Here is a 17097-nt window from a genome sequence, read left to right as displayed (position 1 = left end):
AATGGCCAATTAACTCCTGTGAGCTTGTGCGGCTGCGAAAGTCATGCTCTGAGATTGTACTGCGGATGATAGGCTTGAATGCTAGGCAACGCAATATGTCAAGTAAAGTTTGTGCGGTGTGCTTGATGTACCTCTAACGCTACATTAGGGTCCTTTGCAGTTTTCAGTGAACAGGGCCTGCCTGTGGCATCCGAAGCTTGTGGACAGAAAGATCCCCATGAAGGTTAGTACTGTCCCTGTGCCGTCTCTAGTTACTGAGCTGATTTAAAATAAATATTGGAATGGGCTCACTCTGGGCTCACTCAGGCAACTAGTTGGAGTCTACAAGCAATGGGTATAGATCGCGGCGAGACTGAGAGAGTAAGACTAGATAGATAGATAGATAAATAGATAGTATCATGCAGTTGATTTGAGAATACGATAAAATACAAATGATACGAGGTGTAGTGGAAAAGTAATGTATCAGCGAAATTTTCGACATGCCGTTTTCTCTGATTGTCAAAACGACACTTCCTAAACTGTTGGTTGGTCTTGAGATATCAGCGACTCTAGATGAGTCTCTGGCACTGTCATCGACGGTCGAGAGTTCTAACATCGAGCAGCGTGGCATTATCTCGTAAAGAAAGAAGAGGAAAAAATAGCTCCTTTTATAGCTGTAGAGGAGTTCCCACGGCATAACGGTCACGAGTCATCACTGATCACTAGTCCGTTATAATTATTCTACATATTAAACCATTTCCACGGGGGCAGTTATCTCCAGGCCCTTCGCCTTCCAGGAATTCTCGACTACCATAAAGCTGTCTATTCCGTCCAGTACGGTGTCCTTCCACGACGTCAAAGATTTCCGCTTGAGCCCTAGGTCGCTTTCCATTCTGGCGTAATCGATTGGCTCAGCCTTCCTTTCAGGCCATTTGGGAGCGGAAAGCAGTGGGGACAAACGATCCTTCAAGAGTGGACGCTCTGCGGCGAGCAACTCGATAGCTTGGCTAAAATCGCTCTGATTTGGATTCTTCAATGCAAAGCGCTTCCGGCCGACAACGGAGCTAGGTTGGCTGTTCAATGCAAGTATGTGAGCTCGAGCTACGTCTCGAATGTCAATGAAACTATCCGCCATTGGAAAACGTGGATTTGGCCCGTTGAGCAAAGAATAAAGGTAGAATGTTGAGCTGAATGCACGGAAGTTGACCGTAGGGACTAAATGCTCAAAGCCTGGGGCCACTGGACCGACGACAAATGTAGGACATACTAGGATTTCGTGAGCTGAAGCTTTTTAGATATCATTCGCATTCTGCAACGTACTAATCGTAACGTCCATTTCAGGGTGCTTGTCAGCGAATTCCAAAACCGCGATTTCCGCAAACTTTTTTTCTGCAGAGTAAATCACGCCGGGATTGCCCGAGCTCTTAGCTTCCTCAATAGTGACAGCGAAGTAATCTATTTCTCAATAGTAAGCTTTTATGGAGCTCTTGCTCCGTTTTGGGCTTACCATTTGGCCCATAAGGACCGAACCTTGGGAATGAAGCCAAGGAACCAGTTACAACAACTTTCTGTATCCCAGCGTCTTTTGCTTGCTCCAAAACGTGCAAAGAGCCACATATAGCCCCCTTGAAAGTTTGAGACGTCAGTTTATGGTTTGGCAATTGGACCGACCGGATTACCTTTAGCGCTGCCTCCTGGTCAACTTTATCAGATATCATCGGCGCGGCACAATGTATGACTGCGTCCATCCCTGTCCTGAAGTCAGTCGATCTGTATGTAGTTATTTGGGAATCATTCCTACTACCTTTCATAAAACTGAAATCTCCAGACGCAATATCTGTAATCTCGACTGCCTCAAATGCTGGATATCGCGCAAACGCATTCTGCAAAAACGAAACTTTCTCTCCACGTGCGACGCTATCGAGAAATTAGTCGTTCGTCCATTGAGAAGAAGGCTTATTAACCCTTTGACCTTATACCCGTCTTCTAATAACTGGTATGTGATGTAGGACCCAACATATCCTGAGGCTCCGGTTACCTGAGATCAAAATATTTCAAGACAAAGTTTCAGACTTCCTATGCGCAGCGAACGTACCACGATTGCTTGTTGAGTGGGAGACATTATTCTTCAGAGATGAGTTAGGATGGGAATCAGTTGAATGATGAAGTTCGTTATCCTTTTAAACTTATATTCCAAGTGAGTTATCGGAGAAACTCATCGCATATCGGAAAATATTTACGCAGCGATCGGATCCGTCGCGAAGTTTCGCAAAATCGACTAATAAACACTCCACAACGTTTTGCATTTGGATACTCGCTCGCCTTCGGATGGGGCCTTTAGGCCGTTTAATTAAACGAACTTCCTGCCCCGGACTTTGTCCAAATATGTGAAGGCTGCGTACGGACACCTTTTTGCACACAGTACCTCTTTCGCTCAAGTACCAACGTCGTTCGAATATTTGAGGGCAGGGCTCTTTTCTCATTATTATTTGGCTATCCCCATTGCCACCAACCTCATGTCCTAAAGCCTGATTGACGGCGGAAACATATTATCTTGACCGGCGCAAGTTCTGGTATACGTCTTCAGGAATTCAAGCACCTTTTCCCGCATGAAATCTATCGTAACACGCAGAGACAGGAAACGAGATAAGTGTAGAACAAACATTTCAAAGAGAGTAATTATTTCCGGCTATGGATCACAAGTCAACGGACGAGTGAGTGCTTCTAGTTTTTTCATGGCCCCTTCGGGGTCCTCCCACATATACTGCAGAATCAACATGAATGAGTTGCAGCTCAGTTGAGATTTTGCAAAACGTACGAAATGACTGGCTCCTGGATTTTCGGCAAATATAATAGCAGGATGGGGAGTTCCAGCGAGCTCCACCTGGTCTTTTAAGTACCAAGTTGCCATATGCACGGTATGTGTTGCCTTATCCCCAACCAGATGCCAGACATCCATACCAGACCAAGTCGAACGCGTTGTGGAATCGAACAGTGCCTTGTAGACGATACTGCGTTCGACATCCATGAATGTAGGCGCTATAAGATAGTTATCGCATCGAGCTCCAGGTCGCAAGTCGGTGAGTGTAGCCAGCTCTTCGGGGGAAGTTGCATCAAATGGGCTTGTCCTTCTGGTATTGTCATTTCCCTGGTCAATTTGCGACATGTCATGTCGAAGTGACAGGTCCCCATGATGAAAGTGCAAAGCAACCCACTTCCTGAATACAAGAGGTCTCACATCAGGTGCCAAGTTCTCGTCCAACAAAGGGATATATGCCGGTGGAAGCTTTACGCCTAAACAGTGGGCAGGAGGTTCTTTTCGAAACTTCAACTACTTTGAATGAGTTAAGGAAAGATAGGCAGCACTGACCCCACATGATCATCTTTTTCACGGAACCTCTCAGTCTTGCCTGTACAGATGGCGAGAGAGATGTGATACTGGCCAACATAGACAGGGTGAATATAGTCCCCAACGACCAACCAATTATTACTATGTTAGGCGGTAGGGAAAGTGACTGCACGAGTCCATCCAAAAGAAGGGCTAAGTGTGTCCCTTCACCGAGTAGTAGACGAGAACGTTCTTCGTTCGACCCCTGAGCAAAGATACTTAGCTCGGCTGAGGTGTAAGGAGTAGAATTTGGGTATTCGCGACGATTGATTGCGATTATTCGGTGGGAGTGTTGACGTGCAACAGGAAGCAGTCTTTGAAATATGCCTACGAGCAAACGATAAGATTTTGCATTGGCAGTAAAGGACTGCTGACCTGCATGATAAGAATGACCATGGACGATAAAGTACGTTGTGTAGTCAGATATGCTAGGTACACCGCTGTCGGCGTAGTAGAACTGGATGTCGCTGGCAGAGGAAAATATAGGCATGACTTGAAGGGAGAATAAAGAGCGAGAGTTGTCTGCATTATAAATAATTGCTTAACCATGACTGACGCGCTGTAAGTGGCGTACAGGGGAAGGTTGTATATGGTGCGGGAGTAGATGGGGAATACATACGACGATTCGACCCAATGTGCGAGCTTTTCAGGGATCCAATCGACTGTAAAATCTTAATTGACGGTCAAAGGTATGAAAGCTTAGCTAGATAAACTCTAGTCATTGTCAAACTAGGGCACGTCGCTTGACTGCTTTGCGAATTCCGATTCTGTGCCACATCAAGTTTCAAAACTTCTTTTAGTTCGGAATAGCACGAAAATATACAGTTTCATCTAAGATGAAAATCGCATCGCAGAGCCCGAGCCCGACGTTTCCGCTGTTCGTTTTGCATGAGTTCCATGCCACTGCGATGGAGAGAACGGCAACATACCAGGTAGGACAGTTCGTTCATGATCTTCTCTTTCCTTCCACATCCTCATACTGTCAAGCATTTTCTGGTCCTCGTTGGTGAAGTTTGGATTGTCCGCCAGTTTTTTCATCTTCGCTGCCAAGACCTCGTTTCCTTCAGGATCGACCTTGCCTTTATTGACGATGTCCCGAATATCCTGAACGTCGTTATCGTTCATGGGAATTAGTGTAGGGTTCCTCCGGATCATTGATGCGTTACAGCTTGCTTTCACAGTTTCAAAGATTAGGTAGGAACAGTGGACCAAAATGAATGAGATCTTACCAAGTTAAGTGTCAGTAAACCCAGGTAAGATGCCGGCCGGTTCCTAGTCACTAAGTTGCGCAGTTTCACTCATCCCAATTCCTTTTCTCCTTTTATAATTATATTCGTCTTCATTATCTACTCTTGCATTGTCCTGGATTACGCCTCTCATTGTATCCAATGACCGCCCAATCCCAGCCTGTCTCACAGCAAGAAACTAACGTACACACAATTTCTCAACAACAAATTCAGGCTTCCGTGGACAACTACCAGAACTCTGTATCTGATGTCTGGTATCTCAAGACGATAGAATTCGGAGAAGGCGACAAGAGGAGGACGACCAAGATAATCACGCAGAATTTCAATGGGTCCGTTTCTTATTTCCGTTTTGATTTGGGTAATTAGCTAAATTTTGATCATAGGCCGTGTTCATTCATTGCTATATGTGCGTGGCTTTCCTTTCAGAGACCGCGCAGCTGACGACGCGCGTGGAATCAGGCAATATCCTCATATTACGTGGCGCCTTAGAGATTCTGCCTCCTGAACGGAAAACTGTGTCATACGAGTTCCTTTCCCAATTAATAGCTGAACACCTCTTAATAACCTGTCCTGACGTGGACATATCTGCCGCCCTTGAAATTATGCCCTGTACGCAAAGTTAGTAAGATCTCCGGTCCTGCGTACGCGGCTGATGCTCTAGAATGAAGAGGGTATGGACTTAAATCCACTATTCACTGGTGCCAAGTCTTTTCGACCAAACGGTACTGGTGGCGAACTCAAACTTTTTGAACAAGTCGGAATCGACCTAATTCACGGATGGCTTGTCGACCCAGAAAGTCCAGAAGCGGAAGCCATTTCTCATACAGAAGACTACGACAGTGCAGTCATGTTAATAGCAGAAGCAGATCACGTCACGAAAGGTCGGTTTGTCGTGGATGATTCAGATATTCCACAGGCCGAGTCGAGTAAATCACCAGTGTACTCAGATGAAGAGAGGGCGAAGATTGAAAACGGTGTGTATGGCGCTGCCCCATTTGCGAATGCTCCCTAAGCTGTGCTATAGCTACTTCCATACGTCGCTTTCTTGACAGCACACAATCCCAGCTCACCTATCATGGTCTCTTTCACCTAGCCTCTACAACCAAGCCCGGAGCTCTTATGGCGCTCTTCCGCAACCTTCATCTTTCAGTTTTATACAAGCGCGATACCCCGGAAGACACCTCATTATATAATCTGGTTACTGACTACATCTTTCTAAACGAGCCGTCAATCGTCTGGGAACGAATAGAAGACGTGCAGGGAAGCATGTCGACTTTTGTTGATTCTTCGTTCATCAAATCGAGTCCTGCCGGTGGGGACTTTGCTGGACAGACAGCCGAGGAGGCACTAAGAGCTGCGGAGATGGAGCAGGGAGAATTTTATCCATCAGATCCAGCGGAGTATGTCTGGCTCCATTTACCTTTCTTCAATTGAAACAACTAATCCTTACCTAGTCTAGCGTTGGCACAACAGCTTCAGGCTGAGGAACAGGAAGGTGCCCGGAGAGAACGTGAATGGTATGCTCGCGAGAAGGAGCGTCGTCGGTTAGAGGAAGTACAGAAGCAACAGGAGAAAGAAGATTACAAACAACGTAGAGGGAAAAAGGAAAAGAAGGAATGCATTATAATGTAGTCTAGTACTTACTTACATCGCCTCATACATCCTGCATCGATCTCACCTTTGCAAGCTCCTCCCCAGCAAGTGCTATGAATTTCACCCCGGCCTTATCACATTCTTTTTCGGTCTTCTTCCAACCCTGTTCGGTTGGATCAACAGCTTTGGTGGCCTCGCTGATAACATAGGTCTTGAAGCCCTCGGCGACAGCGTCTATCGCTGTACTTTGAACACAATAATCCATCGCTAACCCGACTACGAATACGTCTGTCACACCAGCCTCTCTCAAGCTCTGAGCCAGTTTGCTACTGGCTTCTTTGACAATAGGGTGCCGAAACGGTGCTTCAAAAGCAGAGTACATCTCCACTCGTGAATCTTGGCCCTTTTCTATTACCAAGTCGACTAGGGAAGTATCCAATTCAGGTATTAGTTCAGCACCAGGTGTTCCCTGAACACAGTGTATGGGCCACAATCGGCTGGTGTGAGTTTCATTTGGATTATTGGGATTAGGTATAGTTACGAAGGATGTGAAAGGTTTGTTATGTGGTTCGGGATGATTGGAGGCAAATGAAACATGGTCTGGTGGATGAAAGTCTTTTGTCGCTATCTTCTTGACGAAAGGAAGTCGAAGGAGATCGTTGATTATGGGTGCAATTGACCGCCCTTCAGCCACCGCTAGAGCGCCGTTCTACGAATCGATAAGAGGATACCCTGAAGAATGGCGCAAGCATGAATAAACTTGCAGGTGGACAAAAGTCTTCTTGGAGATCCACGATAATGAGTGCAGGCTTAAACTCATTGTCCATATCGAGCCCCGGATGATTGAAGGCAAGATGTTGTTAGTGAACAAGCGCCGATGCTGACTAAAGTTTAACCATCAGAACCGAAGAACTCGTTAATAACCTTCACTGTCGTCCTTTTCAGACTTTTGCTTCTTAGTCTTTAGAGAGCGCTTTATCGAAAGAGCTTCGCTACCCCTAGCTGAATATATCTGGCTGCTTTTGTGTGGAACATGTCGAGTTTCTTTGGTTACAGCAAGAAAGAAAACAACGAAACTCCGCCGAATACTGCAGGCACGACAAAGAGTACCTTCTCCACCAAAAGCTCTAAGGTAATAAAGGGATCGGCATCGCCGCATTCAGAAGATACTCTCAGCCAGACAACAACGAAAATTCACACAAAGCCAGCGCCGGGAACAGATATCGGACCAATTCACGAGTATGATGAGAAGCAGAACGAAATGATGAAGCAAGTGAAAGAGGTACCGCAACTCATAACGTCTCATGAGTTAGACACTCACTTCTTTCCATAACAGTACGCATTGTCAATATCTCTAGCCCCTTCGGATCCTTATGCCAAATGGGAACGAAGATGGTTGAACAAGCCGGACACTATTCCTCGGTATTCAAGAGCCTCAAAATGGCATTTAAATGACGCAAAGAAAAGAATCAAAAACACAATGGAATGGCGAAGAGAATTCAAACCAGAATTAATAACTCCGGACGAGGTGAAGATTGAAGATGAATCCGGAAAGATGTACGTATTGAAATTGTCCGCTTTTGCGTCGTACTACGCGCTGAACCACTTTTCATAAATTAAATTACCAGTGTCATCAATGGCTTTGACAATAACGGACGGCCTATCATCTACATGCGTCCTGGAAGGCAGAACACGGAAACGAGTCCGAGACAGCTAAAACATTTAGTGTGGTGTCTGTTAGTGCAATTATTCCTTGATTGCTATCGAATTTAACATACTATCTATCTTTTCAACTAGAGAGCGAGCCAAGGACCTCATGCCTCCCGGGCAAGAATCTCTTGTGATCATTGTTGACTATAAGACCACAACCCTTCGAACAAATCCTCCGATCTCGGTTGCTAGCAAAGTTTGTGTTACCCAGTTTGACCTGAATTTCCGATTTACTTATCCTCAATAGGTTCTTACAATCCTACAGCACCATTATGTTGAGACTCTTGGTCGAGCAATCGTTACCAATCTTCCGCTGCTTTTGAATTTTTTCTACAAGGGTATATCTCCTTTCCTAGACCCCGTAACCAGAGATAAAGTAAGGAACTATTCTGCTCCGTTTTATATCGAACTATTCATCCATCTCACCCTCATAGATGCGATTCAATCCAAACTTGCTCGAATTAATACCAGCATCCCAACTGGAAGCAGAATTCGGCGGCGAATACGAGTACGAGTTTGAGCATGAACATTATTGGCAACAAATAATCGAGTGAGTTGGCATTCCGAATGGATACCTAGTTGTGACCTTTTTTACCCAACTGATCTATCCATTGTTGAATAATGTAGAACCTGTGGTATCGCTCCGGACGGCACCCGTGTAAACGAGGTAGTACCTGAGATCGATGGTGAAGAACTTGAGGATGAGCTTACTTCGGAGCCAAGGAAAGAGACCGGGGAGGAGGAGGAGGAGGAGAAAGAATCAACTTCTTCAACACCGGCCACTGCTGTAGAATCACTGACAACTACGGCTCCAACTGCAGAAGATGTAGCAAAGAGAGTTGAGGAGATATCACTCCGGATGCCAAACGATGCTCAGACGGTTACTGCATGAATGGGGTGCTGGTTGAGGGCCGAGGTTACATTACGGCCGTTCTACATACAGTCTTAATCACTGTTGCTCTGTTATCTGATGTTTTGTAAATTCATCCTGTAGATCTATCAATAGTATCCGCTATCTGTGCGCATTCTTTGCTTGCGATCCAGTTTTTGTCGTAAAGTGTGCTATTGATAGAGAAAGAGAGCAAGTACATTACATCGTTTCCTTTCCATACTTTTTTCATTTTTATTTTTTTTGATTTTTTCTATTGCCTTTATGTATGGATCCCCCACTATTCTCATTGTGAAGGTTTGGGGAGAAATTGTCGGCCGATATGATGATTCCTTGACAAACGTCGGACGTAGATTCGTATTTTTGCAAGTACTAGGTAAGTAACGAAAGTCCACGGCGAAAAGTGGTCCTCAATAGAGTCCACAATTTCAAAAAAGTCACGAAGTAAGGAAAGTAGTAGAAAGAACGACAAAGAAAAAGCCTTTATGCAGGTATCTAGCTCGTATAATTATCATTGTTTCTATTGGCTTCGACCAACGAAAAGGGTGAACCACGGACTTGGACGTTTTTTTCATCCTGATTGATGAACCGGGAGGGCCAGAAGAAACAGTAGAGAGACATAGCAATCCACAAAGGCAGGGTATCAAGCAAGAAAAAGTACCCTTCATGCGTTGCCAAGTAGCCATTGTATCTGGAGATTAAACGAGTGAGCTCGGGATTGGCTGGTACTGCTGTCAGTGCTTACCCGCCAGCAAATTCAGCAATACGAAAGGCGCATCGGGTCTGGAAAAGTATTACTTATTTGCTTGTATAAGGAACGTTGAGCATACCAAAATCCCTGTGCATGTGAGACACATGGTGTAGTACAGAATTTTCCAGTTGGTAGTCGTGGACGTCTTGAAGGGACCAGCAACTGACAGCACTGAAGATTGTACATCCCAAGCGTCGGGATATTTTGTGCGTCTTATGAGGGGGGCAGAATCAGTGCGTCATTCTAAGACCCCAAAGGAAAACATTGGAACGTACACTCTGAACCCGAACGAGATCAATAGACAAGTAAAGAGGGCGAAAGAGACGAGTTGTAGGACTAGTCCCACCATTGCAACCTATTGGTACTAGGGTTCCAAACAAAGTACAGATGATAAATTTGGAATCAGCTTACTGTCGTTCCGGCCGAGGACAGACTTTCAGATGCTGACATTCCTCCACCAGAGGCCTGGACCCAAAAGGTGATAACGTCGCTCCACACGAATATTTTGGTGATACGACGAGAAGGTATTAACAAACAGTCGTCGGCAATGTCGCGTCCTAGACTGTTGGCCAATCGAGATAGAAGTATATAATCTGTGGCAAGGAAGGCGCAAGGCTATTTGTGATTTAATGCGACTGCAACGTAAAGACGAATGCACGATCGTACCGAAAGCAGGACGAGCTATTCAAGAAGAGGTTGTGAGCAGCGCGTTAGAGAAGAGATTAAATGACATTATGTACCAGGTCTTCCACGATGTAGAGTGTCAGAGAATACGGTGAATGGGAGACACCAATTCGTAGAGCCAACCCAATTGTCATTACTTTCGGTTCAAAGTCAACTAGAGTAGTACAAAGTCGGCGAAAAGAACTGACATGTCATTCCAATCGTCAAAGTCAACATGTAGCGCTGGCCAACCCGAAAGAAATCTATGTTGAATGAAGGCAAAACACTAAGCTCAATTTTGACTTGGGAAATCGAAGCACTCACGGATCCAATGCAGGAGGCCAGAAATTCCATACAAGGCTGCTCCAATAACTGCAGGCCATACTTTCATTATGAAACCGGCACTGTTTCGAGTTTGTCGGCCATGTATTCTCAAAAACTCAAAGTTCATGGACTTACATTGGTCGGGTCGAGTCCCGTGTCTCGATGTCGCTGATACTCCGCTACACACATGGAAAATATTGAGTTTCCTGAAAGAGCAGCGATAGATGAACTTACAGAGTTCAGATTTGAGCCCTCAGAGCTCGCGACGACAAGTGCGGCACCGTAAAACATCGCCAATACAAGGGAAACCTGCTTGCAGAACATCTCTCTGATGTCAAGTGACGATTGAGGGAATTGGTGTTTAGTAGTAAAAGGCATCCCAGTTTTCAATAAAATATAATGGCAGAAAAAGAGCGAGGTCTTTGGAGAAACGTATGGACGCAGCGATCTGCAAGTTAGCGAGGTGGTTTGAACATCGCGTACGCATTCCTACTATCCGTGGTGGAATAAGGTAAATAAGGGGCTGTACACCTCTGTACTACACGCGCAAGATCAAAATCCTGTGCAACGTTCCTCTGGGTTCTTCAGACGTAGCTGCGGATTTCCAACGATGAGCGTAAACTTGATCGTTCTCCTAATTGATTCGACAGCTTTTTACACCGGGCACAGGAGACACAACAGTTCCAGTATTGGGATATTACCCAAAAAGCAGAAAAGCTGTTAACGTAGAGACTGTACCTGACCATTCAGTGGCAGCCTTTAGTCTTGACCCACCCACACTGAAGATGCTGCTCCATCGACTCCACAATGGGAAATACGTCTAATTCCTTGATACCATGGTCAGTACCGGTCAGTAATGGGTATAGTCTGAGACGCATCCTGAGACGGGATCCTAAGACCTACCTAAGATGATGGCGAACGAAACGTCGAACGATCAATATGGCTTCCAAGACGAAATTATGTCAGGATTTTGATCTTGAGCACTGCCTCCTTGAATTTCTATCCTCATTCCAGAACCTACAATGCGGAGGCAACATTCAAACCAAATCTCGATCAAATCACCTCGCTATTCGGATGATGCTGCGTTCAATGTTAATCCAAGAACCTCGCTCCTTTTCGCTCATTAGATAGATAGATAGATATATACGCATTATATTTCGACCGACTGAGATTTTCTTTGCCTAAAATCCAATTCTCCCCCTTCATCATTTTTTCATAATGTCGATGTTCAACCGCATCTCCCTTCTATCAGCTATGTTGTATGGCGTCGCCCTTGTAGTTGCGAGCTCTGAGAGCCCCAATCTAAATTCCGTAGGCTCATTCACCGTGAGTATGCCCTTTCAACCCACTTAATAATTTTGCCTGTCAGCGGAGTATTCACGACATTGAGACACGGGACACAACCACAGAGCGACCAGTGTATGTCCATGGAGTTGACTCCTTCGACGAAAATACTAATATTATGGTTGACGAAAAACAGTGCTGGTTTTGTAATGAAAGTGTGGCCCGCCGTTATTGGGGCAGCCATGTACGGAGTTTCCGGCCTCTTGCATTGGATCCGTGAGTGCTTTGAATGTTCAGGTCGAAATCGAGCCTATATGCCTTACCACTACGTATACATAGATTTTTTCCGCGTCGGCCAACGCTACATGTTGACCTTGACGATTGGAATGACATGTCAGTTTCTTTTCCCACTCAGCTAAGCTCTAGTTCGACTGACTTTCCATTTGAAAGGTATGACAATCGGGTTGGTTTTACGAATTGCCGTTTCCCATTCACCGTATTCTTTGGCACTTTACATCTTGGAAGACATGGTACAGAATATTATTTATTCTGCTTTGACGCACTGCTGACAACTTGAATTTTTTGAACAGCTTGTTCTGCTTTCGGTACTATCGTACACTCATCTTCACGTTTCACTCAAATTAATGCACACTTATACAGCCATGTGCCTTTCTCGCCACGGATTATATACTTCTATCCCGATTAGCCAATAGTTTGGGACGCGACATTGCGGACGACTGCTTGTTGATTCCATCTCGTCGTATCACTAAGATCTTTGTCTGGAGCGATGTTATCACTTTTTGGGTCCAAGCATTCGGTGGAGGAATGTCGGCTTCGGCAAAGATGGCAACAATTGGAACGACAGTAAGTACATTTCAAATTTATCATCTCCACTATTTCCAACTAAAGTCCCATTAGGTTTCAATGGTAGGGCTGGTCCTACAACTCGTCTCCTTCGGTCTCTTTACTATTCTCTTGGTCACATTTGGATTCAGAGTGTACGTTCCGATTTTCCGTCAAATATTCGAATGGTATATTGATTCTGCTCTGTTTGAAAGGCTCACCAAGTATCCAAAGGCTTGGGATGTACAATCTTCAGTGCTATCAGTTGCCGGCCCCTTTAAGACGTCTACAACTACCAACTGGAAAATTTTGTACTTCACTATGTGTTTCACATGCACAGGCATTTTGGTATGTTTAACGTTTCTTCTCCAACGAAATAATTAAGCTTCTCCTAGACCCGATCGGCCTTTCGCATTGCTGAATTCGCTGGAGGGTGAGCGCTAACAGCATAACACCAGTCAATCCGCGCGCTGACTCATTCAATTTACAGATACAACGGCTACTTGGCAACGCATGAAGGGTACTTTTTCTTGCTTGATGCTCTCCCTTTGTGGATTGTTATGACGACGTACTGCTTTTTCTGGCCCACTCGGTTCATTAACCAGGATGACGCAAATGCCGCAAGTCGGTATGCACCTGCTTCAGTACCGCTAGTTGAAAGCAATAAGTACGGTAGTCAGTCTACAGGTTCTTTATGATGAGCGCACTGGACTTCACTATTATTCGGACTTGTAGTAAACGCATTCATTCGTTAGAAGTGCAGTTATAATACAATTTTCTTATCTTAATACCATAGATATAGATGGTCAGGAAACAGGAAGTATGACCCAAACATCCAAACACCCAAAACCCAATCTTCACCAAGTAAAATTTACATGCGGCAAATAGGACTATTTATTGTAAGTCAGCAGGAAGAGCGTCGTACGCAGGACACAACGCATCCCAAGCTTTTGTTGGGTTAACTTCCTTGCGCGTCTCTTCAAGACCCGACGCCATTACAGTCGCAAGCCCGGCTTGGAAATGCCAGAAAATGTGGCAGTGGAAGAACCAGGGACCTATTTTTGATAACAAGTTTAATACAATTTCGGTGCACGAAGAAGAAATCGATTAACCCGGATTAGCAGTTGAGAATCGCATGATGGTGCCCGTAGACCCGACACCAGCAACCTTCAAAAGATAAGTATCGTATTAGCGACTACTTACACTTACAGGAGGAAAGATCTACTCACATCACGTTTAATGGGATTTTGGGTGTTAATCTCTTCAGAACTGTTGGACTTGATAAGCCAGAAGTTGTTCTGTGCAAAAGGCAGTAAATTAGTATGAGGAAGGCCGAGAATCTCTGAGACGTACACCGTGCAAGTGGAAGGCTAACAAAGAATACAGGTCAATGAGATCACATTAAGACTCAGGGCTCTAGAGAACTCACGATGCGCCTCGTCGTCAATGCTAGGCGGGAAAATGACCTGTACAATCTTGTTGGCAGGGAGAACGAAGGTGTTTTCAGTGACGTTGAAGTCGTCAGCACTGTTGGCGCCTTCAAGGATCTTGACGAGGGTAGGGACTTCCGGTGCGAGGTAGCTGACATTGTTGACGTTCCATTGAGCTTTCCCAGCAGTCTGATTGTGATTGTCAATATAACCTTTATCAGGTGATACAATGATGATTGTGTACTGACAACCACGAGATTGAGGGTGATATTTATGTCGGCCTCAGGAGCAGGAGAAGCGACCAAAGGCTTTGTGTTGAACCTTAGTATTAGACAGATATTGCTTTGATGAATCGCAAGCTTACACGAAGATTGGCTTCCACAAGTGCATTCAACGCGGCACCAGCAGGGCCAAGTGACATCGGGGCAGAAGGATCTTCCGCAGGCGCACCTTTGTATCGTAAGATAGCACGGGAGAGAGTGGCGTTTTCTGCAGCAGCGGAATTCTAATGCTGAATCTAGGATATAAGGAAGTCACGCACGGTTCAAGTTCCTGGTCGGATCACCGCCAACGTAAGGAGCGTTGATCCAGTAGTTGGCTACGGGCTGGTTAGCTTCAACGACAATGGAGTGGCGTTGACCAGCAAGCATATCGATAGAATTCACGGTCATGGGTTGAGTGGGGGTACCATCAGTTTCAATGATCTGCAGGTTTTGAGTAAGCAATTGGTGCGGTTAAAAAGATAGTATACATACAGTCATGTTGTGACTGTCGATTGAAATTGTGAATACATTCCTCGCAGATGTGTTGATGATTCGGAATCGGTATCGAGTGCCTTGAACGACGTTGACGACGTGGAATGGGACATCGGGTCCGCCGTTGTATCTTCCAACACCGTTGAATGTTCCGCTGTCGGAGACTGGGACAATACCAGTCGCAACGTAGCCAGCGAGCAGAGGGAGGGTGGTGTTGTGCCACCAGTCACCAACTTGCCAAATCTAATGGGCAAATTAGGGATCCAAATGGACGAGGCCAAATAAGAATACCGACGGTATTTTCGTCATCAACATCGTATAGATGCTTAAGAGGATCCTCGGGGTCTGCAAAGAAATATTGAGATTTTATCCAACAAAACAAGGGCCGTCGATACGCGCCATATACAATAAGTGCTCCGCGTAGACCCTAAGTTAAACGCAAAGATCAATCCCAGTTACAAATTTACAGAATTTCAGCGCATACATCAACATATTGTACGCTTAGTTGACTGTCAAGTCGTCAAATCAGTCGCAAGGATATCGAACGCTTGAAGGACTATCAGTTTCACCTGTGGTACCAGAATGTTCCAGCTTGGCCGTCTACCAGAGGGATAGTATATGTATAGCTTGCATCAGGTGCGACAGGGCAAGTTGTCACAAAGGAGCTTCCTTCATCGAACGAGTTTGGGGTATTGACGAATATTCCATCAAAGTCCTGTTCCCAGAAAATCAGCACCATAAAGAGATTATAAGACAACTAGTAATAACCAGAGAAGTACTGCGACGCATCGTATCGTCATCCTGCAAAAGCACGAAAAGATTAGTGTCATTGTATTATATTAGAGTCGGGCTTGCACGTACGAGCTTGTTGTTGATTGTGACAACGAGAGTATCACCCTTGGTTGCAGTGATCAAAGGACCGGGATACGTTCCATTTGCGGTGACCATGCCTTGAGAGCGGATGAGCATCACCAAAAAAGAGCATTTGAAAATATTGAAATTTACTTCGGCTGAAGCCATCAGGTGCGCCCTGGGCATTCACAATGTCGAGTGTAATGGGTAGGGTCTTTGAGAATACCGGAAGAGCTAGGAGAGCAGCAGAGACAGTAGAAACGAGGAGCTTCATCTTGGATTGGAGTAGCAGGCTAGACGTGCTGAGCTTTAGAGTGTCAACCTATTCAGCTTTTATACTCGTGCTTTTGGGTTGGAACACTAGGTAAAGGATGCACCAATAGCAGTGAGCTTGAATAGAGGCAAGACGAGATAGCTCAAGAAGCCCGTCGCGTGAGGCATTTCGTGAGCTGGATAAGTTATCCATACTGCGTTTCATAGCGGCCAATAAGCAAAAGACTCGGATTGGGCACAACGCCTGTCATGCACAGAATGCTACCCCTGGATGATTGTTAGGCCAAGACTTTCACCAGTATGTTGATGAGCCAGAGGTGAGATATCGACAGTGGTTTGAAGGAGAACAGCGACCAAGTCCCGGGCGGAATGAATTGAAAGAACCGACAGAAATCTAACTTCATTGTGACCAAAATGGGCATGAAAGTGGCTTCGGAAAGTTGGTAAAGCTTGGCAGAAATTTGGCATTGGAAAGAGTCGCACAGGCAAGGCACATAGGATCAGCTCGTGCAAGTACAGGATTGCATGAGAATAAAAGGATGAACTATATGAGAAACTGGGTCCACGTGCCAGCTCTCGAGATAGAATCTTACCCACAAAATGGAGGAAGAACTACCAGTCAAAGAGTTGCGCTTAGACATGACTGTGGAATAGTTCATCATGAATAGAGGAAAAATCGTCTACTACTGCAGGTCTGGCAGAAGAAGAATGACAATCAATCAAAGATTTCTTCCGAGTTTTCCTCCAGAGACAAAGGAATGCGGGGTAGCTAAGTTTACACTGTACAGGTTGTAACCTGGTCGTAGCAGAAACACCGCTGCTTCACCACCGTGGTACTCCAGGCACACAATGTGCTAAAAATATACAACGCCAAGCACGACGTGGATTGCTCACACATCTAGGTCACATGGTCCTCCAGAATTATTGAATTTGCCAGTTGTTCGACAGCAGTGAAGCTCAAGTTTTACCATGACTCGCATTTTCCGAATTCTGATTATAGGCCTATTATTTCCAGGACTACCAACAAATCTGCATGGGATGAGAATTATTCAGGTGGAGAGTGAATTTAGAAGAGATGCTGTGTCCTGGTGTGTCACGAAAACTCCCCGCACACTC

General features: G+C 45.2%; 9 protein-coding genes across 9 annotated transcripts; 3 read left to right on the top strand and 6 right to left on the bottom strand.

Moving 5' to 3' along the window:
* Positions 1-727: 727 nt before the first annotated feature.
* C8R40DRAFT_1070194 (uncharacterized protein) lies at positions 728-2101 on the bottom strand (the record flags this gene model as incomplete). Its single annotated transcript, XM_046226203.1, has 7 exons — positions 728-1245; positions 1300-1434; positions 1487-1604; positions 1659-1729; positions 1784-1896; positions 1944-2017; positions 2075-2101. 7 exons carry the CDS (start codon positions 2099-2101, stop codon positions 728-730), a joined length of 1056 nt encoding a protein of 351 aa, XP_046085500.1.
* Positions 2102-2668: 567 nt separating this feature from the next.
* On the bottom strand, positions 2669-3857 carry C8R40DRAFT_1171513 (uncharacterized protein; the record flags this gene model as incomplete). Its single annotated transcript, XM_046231714.1, has 3 exons — positions 2669-2743; positions 2798-3294; positions 3350-3857. The coding sequence occupies 3 exons, from the start codon at positions 3855-3857 to the stop codon at positions 2669-2671; spliced, it is 1080 nt and encodes a 359-aa protein (XP_046085499.1).
* Positions 3858-4027: 170 nt separating this feature from the next.
* C8R40DRAFT_314374 (uncharacterized protein) lies at positions 4028-4635 on the bottom strand. Its single transcript, XM_046234681.1, has 3 exons — positions 4597-4635; positions 4297-4535; positions 4028-4242 (listed from the first exon to the last, which is right to left on the bottom strand). The coding sequence occupies exons 2-3, from the start codon at positions 4520-4522 to the stop codon at positions 4199-4201; spliced, it is 270 nt and encodes an 89-aa protein (XP_046085498.1). The 5' UTR covers positions 4523-4535; positions 4597-4635; the 3' UTR covers positions 4028-4198.
* A 120-nt stretch (positions 4636-4755) lies between these two features.
* On the top strand, positions 4756-6246 carry C8R40DRAFT_1161203 (uncharacterized protein; the record flags this gene model as incomplete). The annotated part of the gene is made up of 7 exons (XM_046230098.1): positions 4756-4797; positions 4849-4943; positions 4998-5020; positions 5074-5232; positions 5283-5588; positions 5639-6014; positions 6069-6246. 7 exons carry the CDS (start codon positions 4756-4758, stop codon positions 6244-6246), a joined length of 1179 nt encoding a protein of 392 aa, XP_046085497.1.
* A 22-nt stretch (positions 6247-6268) lies between these two features.
* C8R40DRAFT_1161198 (nicotinamidase) lies at positions 6269-7034 on the bottom strand (the record flags this gene model as incomplete). Its single annotated transcript, XM_046230096.1, has 2 exons — positions 6269-6916; positions 6939-7034. 2 exons carry the CDS (start codon positions 7032-7034, stop codon positions 6269-6271), a joined length of 744 nt encoding a protein of 247 aa, XP_046085496.1.
* Positions 7035-7085: 51 nt separating this feature from the next.
* C8R40DRAFT_1148379 (CRAL-TRIO domain-containing protein) lies at positions 7086-8945 on the top strand. Its single transcript, XM_046229525.1, has 7 exons — positions 7086-7489; positions 7544-7764; positions 7836-7943; positions 8005-8113; positions 8165-8293; positions 8352-8467; positions 8545-8945. The coding sequence occupies exons 1-7, from the start codon at positions 7241-7243 to the stop codon at positions 8807-8809; spliced, it is 1197 nt and encodes a 398-aa protein (XP_046085495.1). The 5' UTR covers positions 7086-7240; the 3' UTR covers positions 8810-8945.
* A 300-nt stretch (positions 8946-9245) lies between these two features.
* Positions 9246-11164, bottom strand: C8R40DRAFT_313908 (RTA1 like protein-domain-containing protein). The gene is made up of 11 exons (XM_046234677.1): positions 10779-11164; positions 10680-10723; positions 10545-10624; positions 10430-10483; positions 10298-10377; positions 10224-10238; positions 9969-10172; positions 9833-9912; positions 9637-9769; positions 9552-9589; positions 9246-9497 (listed from the first exon to the last, which is right to left on the bottom strand). Exons 1-11 carry the CDS (start codon positions 10920-10922, stop codon positions 9302-9304), a joined length of 1068 nt encoding a protein of 355 aa, XP_046085494.1. The 5' UTR covers positions 10923-11164; the 3' UTR covers positions 9246-9301.
* Positions 11165-11310: 146 nt separating this feature from the next.
* Positions 11311-13435, top strand: C8R40DRAFT_1108707 (RTA1 like protein-domain-containing protein). Its single transcript, XM_046228268.1, has 12 exons — positions 11311-11370; positions 11447-11855; positions 11914-11963; positions 12025-12104; positions 12168-12221; positions 12279-12358; positions 12419-12433; positions 12489-12692; positions 12747-12826; positions 12887-13019; positions 13067-13104; positions 13162-13435. Exons 2-12 carry the CDS (start codon positions 11763-11765, stop codon positions 13367-13369), a joined length of 1035 nt encoding a protein of 344 aa, XP_046085493.1. The 5' UTR covers positions 11311-11370; positions 11447-11762; the 3' UTR covers positions 13370-13435.
* On the bottom strand, positions 13162-16112 carry C8R40DRAFT_313984 (Cupredoxin). Its single transcript, XM_046234678.1, has 16 exons — positions 15862-16112; positions 15718-15806; positions 15625-15657; positions 15426-15571; positions 15341-15365; positions 15256-15283; positions 15152-15201; positions 14857-15099; positions 14643-14805; positions 14466-14590; positions 14350-14409; positions 14101-14290; positions 14025-14041; positions 13901-13969; positions 13784-13838; positions 13162-13726 (listed from the first exon to the last, which is right to left on the bottom strand). The coding sequence occupies exons 1-16, from the start codon at positions 15980-15982 to the stop codon at positions 13566-13568; spliced, it is 1575 nt and encodes a 524-aa protein (XP_046085492.1). The 5' UTR covers positions 15983-16112; the 3' UTR covers positions 13162-13565.
* Between the last annotated feature and the right edge of the window lie 985 nt (positions 16113-17097).

This window comes from Lentinula edodes (genome assembly GCF_021015755.1).
Source record: "Lentinula edodes strain Le(Bin) 0899 ss11 chromosome Unknown C8R40scaffold_21, whole genome shotgun sequence".
In the NCBI taxonomy this organism is placed as follows: domain Eukaryota; kingdom Fungi; phylum Basidiomycota; class Agaricomycetes; order Agaricales; family Omphalotaceae; genus Lentinula; species Lentinula edodes.
The sequence above is the reverse complement of the archived record's forward strand: the minus strand, read 5'-3'. Positions and strand labels throughout refer to the sequence as shown.

Excerpts from the sequence above, each read along its gene's own strand:
- C8R40DRAFT_314374 (XM_046234681.1), bottom strand. The coding sequence starts at position 4,522 with ATGATCCGGAGGAACCCTACACTAATTCCCATGAACGATAACGACGTT. Across the intron at positions 4,243-4,296 it reads TGAACGAACTGTCCTACCTG|CGGAAACGTCGGGCTCGGGC; the intron begins GTATGTTGCCGT and ends CAAAACGAACAG.
- C8R40DRAFT_313908 (XM_046234677.1), bottom strand. The coding sequence starts at position 10,922 with ATGCCTTTTACTACTAAACACCAATTCCCTCAATCGTCACTTGACATC. Across the intron at positions 10,724-10,778 it reads AGGGCTCAAATCTGAACTCT|CGGAGTATCAGCGACATCGA; the intron begins GTAAGTTCATCT and ends CCATGTGTGTAG. Across the intron at positions 10,484-10,544 it reads TGGCCTCCTGCATTGGATCC|ATTTCTTTCGGGTTGGCCAG; the intron begins GTGAGTGCTTCG and ends CATTCAACATAG.
- C8R40DRAFT_1148379 (XM_046229525.1), top strand. The coding sequence starts at position 7,241 with ATGTCGAGTTTCTTTGGTTACAGCAAGAAAGAAAACAACGAAACTCCG. Across the intron at positions 7,944-8,004 it reads AAACATTTAGTGTGGTGTCT|AGAGCGAGCCAAGGACCTCA; the intron begins GTTAGTGCAATT and ends CTTTTCAACTAG. Across the intron at positions 8,114-8,164 it reads CGATCTCGGTTGCTAGCAAA|GTTCTTACAATCCTACAGCA; the intron begins GTTTGTGTTACC and ends TATCCTCAATAG.
- C8R40DRAFT_1108707 (XM_046228268.1), top strand. The coding sequence starts at position 11,763 with ATGTCGATGTTCAACCGCATCTCCCTTCTATCAGCTATGTTGTATGGC. Across the intron at positions 11,964-12,024 it reads ACAACCACAGAGCGACCAGT|TGCTGGTTTTGTAATGAAAG; the intron begins GTATGTCCATGG and ends GACGAAAAACAG. Across the intron at positions 13,105-13,161 it reads ATTGCTGAATTCGCTGGAGG|ATACAACGGCTACTTGGCAA; the intron begins GTGAGCGCTAAC and ends TTCAATTTACAG.
- C8R40DRAFT_313984 (XM_046234678.1), bottom strand. The coding sequence starts at position 15,982 with ATGAAGCTCCTCGTTTCTACTGTCTCTGCTGCTCTCCTAGCTCTTCCG. Across the intron at positions 15,658-15,717 it reads TCACAATCAACAACAAGCTC|GATGACGATACGATGCGTCG; the intron begins GTACGTGCAAGC and ends GTGCTTTTGCAG. Across the intron at positions 13,839-13,900 it reads AAAATCCCATTAAACGTGAT|GTTGCTGGTGTCGGGTCTAC; the intron begins GTGAGTAGATCT and ends TATCTTTTGAAG.